We start from the raw sequence: 8,930 nt of genomic DNA on the forward strand, positions 1-8,930 counted from the left end.
TTTTTTTTTACTTTTCAGTTAACTGTTCAGGCACCGGCATCGTTTTAAAAGTGTCACTTTAGCAATGTTATCAGATAAACCCCAAACGATACCCAAATCTAAGCAGGACAGCAAGAAAAAATGTAAGCCACCACCACTGAAAACAGTAAGGAGGAATAAGATGAAAATGTGTGAAGCGATGTGCAAATGTGTTGCTAGAAATATGTGTGTGATTGCTATTTACAAAATAAATATGAATCTTGGAGGCAGAGCGTGGCGACTATCTTTGTTCATTAATGAAGAGACAGGGGGAACAAAGGAGAGAGTGAGAGAACAAGGGAGGGGAAAAAGGGAGGGAGAAACCGCAGGTAGAAGGCATAAACACGGCCAATCACTCTCTCCATCTGCTTCTCCATCTGTGCTTCCTTTAATCCACTGAACCACCAGTTAGTGACCCCTCAATGCACACAGAACGGGATGAAGAAAGACATAGAGGAAAGGAAGACAGAACTCAGAGAACGAGAGAGAGAGAGGAGCGAGGGTGCATTGCTGCGATAAACATACACTGCAGATGTTTGTCCTCCGAAATAAAACATTTTCATATCACACCTTTCAGAAAGTGTGTGTGTGTGTGTGTGTGTGTGTGTGTGTGTGTGTTAGATTATAGTACAATCATCACTTGAGACGCGTCAGTAGTTGTGGCACAAACAACATTTCTTTTCTTCTCCTTGTCTGACTCCATCTCGCTTCTTTCAGGCAAGCCTGTATCAGTCCCTCTGCCAATCTTTCCTACTTTCCATTTCTCTCTCAGCCTGAATTTATACCTTTTCTCATAAATCTCTCTCTGTCAGAACATTCTATTCCCATCTCCCATTCCTCCTCACCTGCTGTCATATGGTTCTAGCCCAATGGTTCTACCCTCCTCTGTCACAGCTCCTGCGCCCTGCTTTCTGCACATTTCCTTCCATTGATTCCCACTCTCTACATACTGTACATATCAGTCCAATAGTCCTGTCGGCAGCTCTGCTTCCTTCCACCTCTTCTCTTTCATCCACTTTTAATATTCTCCTTTCCCTGCCACCATCTTATTACTGTCACTTTCACTCAGAAAAATTGTGCTTTTAAATAAAAGATACAGCCAATGACAGAAAAGCTGCACTATTCAGCAAGCTTGCTCATTTTCTCCTTGCTTTTATTTTGTATCTTTACCTATCTCTATACAACCTCATTACCTGTAATCCTCTTCATTTTTTCCAGGGTAAACTTACCTAAACTCAATCTGCAAGCTTTATAATTTGAACAGTTTAGCCACATTTTTATCTGTCATAAATCTTTATGATGGTACTTTCTAGCGCACATCGGAATAAGTACTATCAAAGTGATGTAATCTCATAGGATGGACCTTTTAAAGGGAAAAAGGCATAACCTAAAGGTATAATAAATAAAAGTTTTATCACCCAATATAAAATGATTGATGGGAATTATTTTTGACTTTTATACTTTCCACACCATACCATCTGTCTCCTGTCGCTCACTCTTTTTGGCATTACTCACTGTTCTCAAGCCAAAAAGCAAATGACAAAGCTGTCATTATGTCTGTATTTTGCATCATGACATATTCTAAATGTTTCACAAAATGTTGCTGTTTGGTGACTGTAATTAGCCAGCTTACTCATCACTTTGTGAAAATGTGACATTTATGTCAAATTACTACACAAGATGCCAAAGTGTTATTCTCTTTCTCTTCCTCTCCGCCCTTCCAACAGCTCATTCTCACCTCTCTCACAGGAGCGTCCCAGGTATCCCGTCCCAGAGCAGTCGCAGACGTAGCGATTCCAGCCCTCCCTGCAAATGCCATTGTGCTGGCAGGGGTTGGACAGGCACTGTTTGGGCGGTTCTCTCGAGCAGGAGGGCTTCACCCCCACCGCCCTCTGGGCCTCCGCCAGCCGCCGGATGTCTTTGCTCTGCCCGTCCACAAAAAGGTCTCTGATGCAGCCCACATAACCATAGTTCAACAGAGCCGTCCACACCTGAGGAAGAAGTCATCAGTGTTGAGAGTAGTTTTACACTAAGGAATTCAACCACATTTTGCTGTGTTTGTAGTTAAACTTAGGTCAAAATAAATTGTTTCAAGTAGCTTGTTCAAGGCACAGTTAAAAGCTAGACTGAATTTGAAAGTAAGGACATTTTGTCACACTTTCATCCTGATACCTTTTTGTTTATTTATTCCTTTCACAATTTGCTTAAGTCAGGTGCTGAAATTAATTTTTAAGATTACTTACTATTAAGTTAAAGTTTGTTATGTTTCATCCAAATTCAGGTCCAGACTGCAGTAACTTTAGAATTTCAAGCTTTTGTTTGCTTATCATGGTCTTCCTCAAACAGTTAAATGCCAAGGAAGAAAATGCTATGTTACTTACATTTCATCTCTTTCATATATTTATATTTCAGTGTAACTATTGTTAGTAACAAAAGTTAACAAAATATATATAGCCCCAAAATAAGGCAGCAACTAATGATTATTTTTGTGTTATCAATGAATCACCTAATCGTTCTGTCTATAAACATCAGAGAGTAATGAACATTATCAATCACCTTGAGCACAAGGTGACATCATCAAATTACATTTTTGCTAAATTATTAAGATAGTTGCCAAATCATTTTCAGTTGATTGATCGTTGATTGATCGATTAACCATTGCAGCTCCACAACTGAACAGTGCTATTTACGTTAATCGTCAATAACAATAAAGGAGCATGTAAAACCCTTTTATAAAAAAGAACAACCAACTAACAAAAATAAGAAAAAAAGGAAAGACAAATTGGACATCTAAATGACAGCAGAGGACAACATGGTTGAAAAAATCTCTAATCAAGATGATCTAATTCAATTCAATCGGAAAATTTGAAAATGTCTAATATGATGGTTACATACAGTAAATAAAACATATTTATTTACACTCACTCACTACTGAGTATATCTAGCTGCAATTAAGGATTTTTTATTATTGAATAATCTAGAGAATATTTCCTAGTTAGTTAGGACTATAAAAACATTGAAGTAAAAGAAAAGTGCAAGTCCACATTTTCTAGAGCCTAAAGTGACAACATGCCATACGTCAATAAAGAAGCTGGAACCACAAACTTGAAAAATGACCCAAACAATTTGTTTTTGGTTGATTGATTAATCAAATGTTGTATTGACAACCTTAGTATGTCTTTCTGAAGACACATAATGTCAGCACACACACCTCTGTGGGGAAGATGAGTCCAGCGCGGTCTTCGGGTAGTCCTCCGAGGTACAAAGTCTCATCCAGGTCCAGGATCTCACTGTCTCCTGGAGCTGTGTACGCTGTTCTCACACTGTTCACCGAGATGGTTCCTGGATTCACAGCGAGACATCAAAAAAACTTCAGTAATCATCATGACCTTAAATGTGATCATCTTCATCCCATTCATCATCACCACCACCACCATTATGACTACCATCATAATCTTTATTATCATCATTCCCCCCGTCTTTGTACTGCTCCTTTATCATCATCACTGCTCATTACTTCTGTAATCAAAAGCAATGGAAATACAAACTACAAAGGCCATTGTCATCGGTTAGCACTCCATGCTGGTTGAAATGTGCTATGCCAACACTGTGCAACCAATAAATCATTAATACATGTATTTTTAGACATTAGTGCAGTTACAGTACAGTACAGTACAGTAAAGTGAACCAGATCCACAATAAGAAGACTGGCAGCCTCTACTACAGTTATGAAAACTATAACTATATTAGGATGAAAAACATTTAAAGAGCTGGTACTGTTTATACAGTTTCAGTAGCTTAGTTGATGTGTTCAAAGGACTGAGATAAAATACACATAAGAAGAGACAACAAAAAACAATGGGTGAGTATGTTTTATGCATTAACCCACAGGAAGCATGGGCTTAATTGCAAATGTGGCCTAAACTTTAAACAAATTTAACAGCACTACCAGTAGCATGAGAAAGAGGCTACCAATTGTTTTAATTCCAGTCTCAGTGTTATGGTAATTATACCAACACATTACAGTACATTTGACAGTGCTACTCTATATTGATTCAGTTCAAACTGGTCTACACAGCACCTTTACAACCCACTTTGAATTAAATACAGGCAGCAGACGGATGGTCTTGCTAGGCTGGGGCTTACTATAAAATGTTAAAGTATGATCTAGGTCCACGTCTTCTTACCACCTCTGTGGTCATGGTTAGCATCAGAGTTGAGAGAGCTGTGAGTGTACCTGAGCGGCCGTCCCTCTGGAAGTCCACATGATACCATTCTCCATCGTTGACCTTTCTGTCGATAGCCTTGGTCTTGGTGGTTCCTGAGCCCATGTCCAGCAGCAAGTAAAGGTGCCCATCCAGCATCTCAATGGCAAAGAAATCCACCTGAATATCAAGAAGACACACAGTATTAGTGTTCTGAATAAAAAGGGACATTGAAGGCTAGCAATAAAAATGTGAATTATAGCTGAGTTACAATGAGGTCAATAAGGCTCTGTGTACTGACATTCTATTTTAGTGGAGACTAGTATGCATTTACATTTTAAAAAATGTGTAGGGAATGGGGATTTCTATTTGAGATTGTTTAGAATGAGATCCAGCCCATTTTCAAATTTCAGAGACAATCAGGAATTCAGTTGTTTATTTGAGAGGATGATTAAAGGCATACTTTTGGACAGACATTTTGGATTTACAGTGAAATCACATCTAGTACATCTTTCAATACATTCAACAATAGTAAAAAAAATTGCTATTACATCTTGTGCAGATATTTTTGGTTTGGACAATGTCTCCTAATGACGTTTATGACCCCTTAACTTTTCACCACCAATATCAAAACTTGCTAAACATCAGCATTTAGCTCAAAGCACTACAATGTCTAAATCCAGCTGGTAGACTGTTAGTCTTGCTTCTTTTCATTTTAAGCTGCCCTATGTGTTTAAAACATTATTTTTTTCACCTTGAGTGTAGGAGGCGTGCGTGGGTCCTTGCGTTGTTGCTGTCTGGGTTTGCCATGACTGAAAAGCATCAACCCGTTTGGCTCTGTGGTCCTGAAGTCGAATGAGATTGATCCAGCCTTCTTCGCTGACCATTTGCTTAGTGCCACGAAAGACTCTGGGGTGTCAAAAGTCACGGGGTCCAGGGTGGCCACACTCTCGCACTTAAAAGACACTACCCCACTCACCTGGGGAAGGTAGAAGAAAATTAAATGTTTAGGGATTCTTCATTTAGAAAATGGGTTGTCAAGTTGATTTTCAGTGAACATCAAGACCAAAAATAGTCCCTTTGTAGTCAAGGATTGAAGTAAAGCTAGTTGCTCTCAGCTGTGGCCACCTCTCAAAAGTATAATACCCTTTACCTATAATTCCTACAGTATATGTTTCACAGGGCATGATAGGAGGTTGTGATATTCTTTTTATCTATGTGTTCTGTGTATAAGAGAATAATGTGTCTGGTTCATGTTATGCGTGATGTTGAAAGTATACCTTCATCTTTGGGTCTCCCTGTTTAGCCAGTCTAGACAGCTCCAACCGTACATCATTGTTCTTGTACACCACCTTCAGGGGACGGGGTTGAAGGGAAAAGAATGACACATTAATTCACCTTTGGAATAAATAAAAATAAACCTATTTCTTCTTCTTCTGGTCAAAAGAAGCGCACTATATCAATATTGTTGCACAGAATTGCATTTTTCTTTGTGTAAACTTATTGTACAATAAGTAAGCAAAAAGAATAAGACACTCTTTGATTAACCTTTTCAGAAGTCAAAAAAAGGAGAGACTACTGAAAAGATAAAGAGGGAGCAAGACACCAGACATCCATTAATCTTTCAACTCAGGAAACACATTTTTATTCAAGTTTCTAGTATTTTTATATAAAAGTGACAACCTTAAGAGCAGTAAGCCACTCCAGCCTCATCTTTTGATAACTCTTATTTGTCCCTGCCACTTGCAGGTTTGCTTTTACTCTTTCTCTCTTCTTTGCTTTTGTTTCTCTCTTTCCTTTCCCTGACACAGTACGCTCTCTGACTGAGCAGCATGAGTGTAAGGAGTGTGCTTGTGCTGAGCATTTTGATGTCCAGAGAGACGGGCACACACAGGCTCTGCTTTATTAATCCAGACCTCTTTCTATGACCTGTGAGCAACTCGACAACATCACAAAATTTCCCTTCTGCACTGGCTTTTCACCTCTGTTTTCAATTTATTTGTATGTCGATGCTTTTGTGTCTGTGTGTAGGCCAATAATAATAATTAGGGTAATATAAGTGTGCAAAATGGTGTAAGAGTGTAGTGTGCGTGTGTGTGTGTGTGTGTGTGTGTGTGTGTGTGTGTGTGTGTAGGAGTGTGCTTGCACTGCATCAAATACACAAAATTGTTACAGCTGTGATCGTTCATGCGCGTGATTCACTGCATACATCTTAATTTGCTCACATGGATTATCATATGATCGTATTAAATATGTAAATGTGCCAGTGGAGGGTTCACGTTGACAGCGACAGCCTCGTTTAAACGCCATCAGTCTTAATGAAGTAACACAGAGCGTATTCACCACTGATACAGATAGCTCTCTGTTTGGCACATCATCTGTCGGCTTGTTTGGTTGTTTGTTTATGCCTCTGTGTGAGCCTGTGTGAATGAAAGGGAGACTCAGACAGGGTGGGTATAAAATGAGTGTGAGGATGTATTTGGGAGTTTTGTTGTGTCAGGTGCTGTTTATGCATATGTATGTTTATTTTTGCTTGATTAATTTAGTCTGTGTGTGTGCTTTAGTGGAAATTTTTGTGCATTACTGCTCATGTATGCGCATGGACATATCTGTGTATTTACTGTATGCATGCTGTGATTGTGAGTTTTTTTTGTTGCAGTGTTGTGGCCCATTTCAAGCACAGCGGATGGATGGAGCGTCTCTGTGGCGTAGCTAATTAGCATGTTAGTGCTTAGTGCTGTGTCTACTCCCTCAACGACACTCATCACTGATTCTCTCTGATGCTGGGGAGGGTCTGTGGGTGTGTGTGTCTGGGACTGTTTGTGTGAGTCTGCCAACTGGAAGCATTTGTGTGTGTGTGTGTGTGTGTGTGTGTGTGTGTGTGCATGTGTGTGTGTGAGACAGAAAGGTTAGAAGGAAGAGACAAAGTAAGAAATAGCAAGAAAAAGAAGAAGATTGGTATTTCTTAAAACCTGAGAGAAATCTGTGCAATAAGAGTGTATGAACTTGGCAATAATTGAATATTTGTATTCATCGTCTTTCAGTGGAATCATATTGTGAAAAAATGATTACGTCAAGATTATATTATAGCTCATTCAGTCTGAAATAACTTAATAATACTACAAATTGTAGTTAAAAGTCTGATATAAAGCAGTTTTACTATTCTATATGGGATATTGAAAACATTTGCCTTATTGCAATATATGTCAATACTGCATAAATAATTGTGTTGTTATCGCGCTATTTTTTTTAACCATACTGCCTCCCATTTTACAAGTATGTCAAACATGTTATTCACACATATGTGTGAATTTTTCATATATCCCACCTCTTTGAGACAGCCCATGAAGTTATTGCTGACTGGAGAACCGGGCAGGTCAGCAGTGCTGGGGCTCCCTCCCACGTAGAAGAAGTCGTCAGAGCCCAGCATGGTATAGTCCTCTTGGGTGTAGCCTGTGGTGGTCAGGATGCCGTCCACAGAGATGGTCACCTACATAACAAAGCACAGGGAAAGGACACGCTATATACTCACACCAAAGGCAGCGCTAAGCGCTAGCTAGGCGCTGACCAGCCAAATTAGCCCCCGTTACTCTGGTAACGTGTATGCATTGTGGTGGGGAGAAGGCCTAATTGGTTTAGGGAATTGGCTAGTTGTACTGTTGGGACTTTGTTTTGGTGTGGATCAGTGCTAACTGTGTGGTGTAATTGAGTTGTGCTACCTCTCGTCTTTGCTGGTATTACTGACATTACAAAAATATGTTTCTATACTCTGCTAAATGTCAATCCCTCTGCCAACAGTTAGTAATACAATCTGCAGCCCCATTTACCACTTGCACTCTAGCTAGAATCAGACTATGTGGTCTGCCTGCTTCTGCCTGTCTAAGTCTACTGCACAGAATGACAACTAGGTCCTGTGTGTGACTCATAGGTTCACTGATACCCAAAGCTTCAGTGCCACCACCAGTGGATTGCAACTTCCAAACCAGTCGGTCATTCTGTCAGTGCTTTGTAGTGACTTTACAAAACAAACTTAACAAACACAAATTTTGCAGCAATAAATGGCTAGCTGCGTCTTGTCCTCTAACTCAACCTTTACATTGCATTTTTTCTTTCTGTCTCTGCCACAGACTCTAATCTGCTTTATCTTTTAAGTAGAATATACAGATTTACTTTTGAATTTACTAACAACAACTCTCTCGAATGCTCCACCTACAGTAAAGTAAACCTGACACTGGTGTTCTTATTCTTTAACTAGCCTATTCTGCTGTATAATAACCTGTATGGGGCTTTTAGCTTGCATTGGTTCCTAACCCTATCACAGATAAGTTACAGTTAGTGGTATGGTATCATGGTATATTACTGACCATGTTCAGCTGCCCATAAAGGTTGTGAGCTCTTTACTTTCTCACTATAGTTAGTTTCCTGTCACTGATGGTGCTTATCATTGCTGGGCAAACTTGCCCAGCCAGGCAGGTGTTAGTATTGTCTCCACAGGCTTCTTCGTGCTTTGTTAGTAATATTTACTTGTTAGTAGTTGTTAGTTGTTGCATTGCTGGCAGCCACAGTAGTGCTACTTGTGTCAGGCCAAGCTGTGTTGGGTTACTGACGTTAGGGTAATGATTTCAATGCTGTTAGTAGTTGTGATGATGTTATGTTGTGTTTTTAGGGTGAGTTGTGATGATGGTGTTAGTTAGTTAGTTTGTGGTC

The 8,930-nt window shown here is 39.6% G+C and overlaps 1 protein-coding gene across 30 annotated transcripts in view; it reads right to left on the minus strand.

Moving 5' to 3' along the window:
- nrxn1a (neurexin 1a) overlaps positions 1-8,930 on the minus strand; it is a 57,471-nt gene that overhangs the window by 25,344 nt on the left and 23,197 nt on the right. For all 30 annotated transcript variants that reach the window (XM_032502718.1, XM_032502720.1, XM_032502719.1 and 27 more), the window contains 6 exons: positions 7,552-7,713; positions 5,504-5,575; positions 4,978-5,202; positions 4,256-4,403; positions 3,230-3,360; positions 1,757-2,009 (listed from right to left, as the gene is read on the minus strand). In XM_032502718.1, coding sequence (XP_032358609.1) covers positions 1,757-2,009; positions 3,230-3,360; positions 4,256-4,403; positions 4,978-5,202; positions 5,504-5,575; positions 7,552-7,713 — 991 coding nt within the window. The remainder of the gene's footprint in view (positions 1-1,756; positions 2,010-3,229; positions 3,361-4,255; positions 4,404-4,977; positions 5,203-5,503; positions 5,576-7,551; positions 7,714-8,930) is intronic.

This window comes from Etheostoma spectabile, chromosome 21, assembly GCF_008692095.1.
Source record: "Etheostoma spectabile isolate EspeVRDwgs_2016 chromosome 21, UIUC_Espe_1.0, whole genome shotgun sequence".
In the NCBI taxonomy this organism is placed as follows: Eukaryota; Metazoa; Chordata; class Actinopteri; order Perciformes; family Percidae; genus Etheostoma; species Etheostoma spectabile.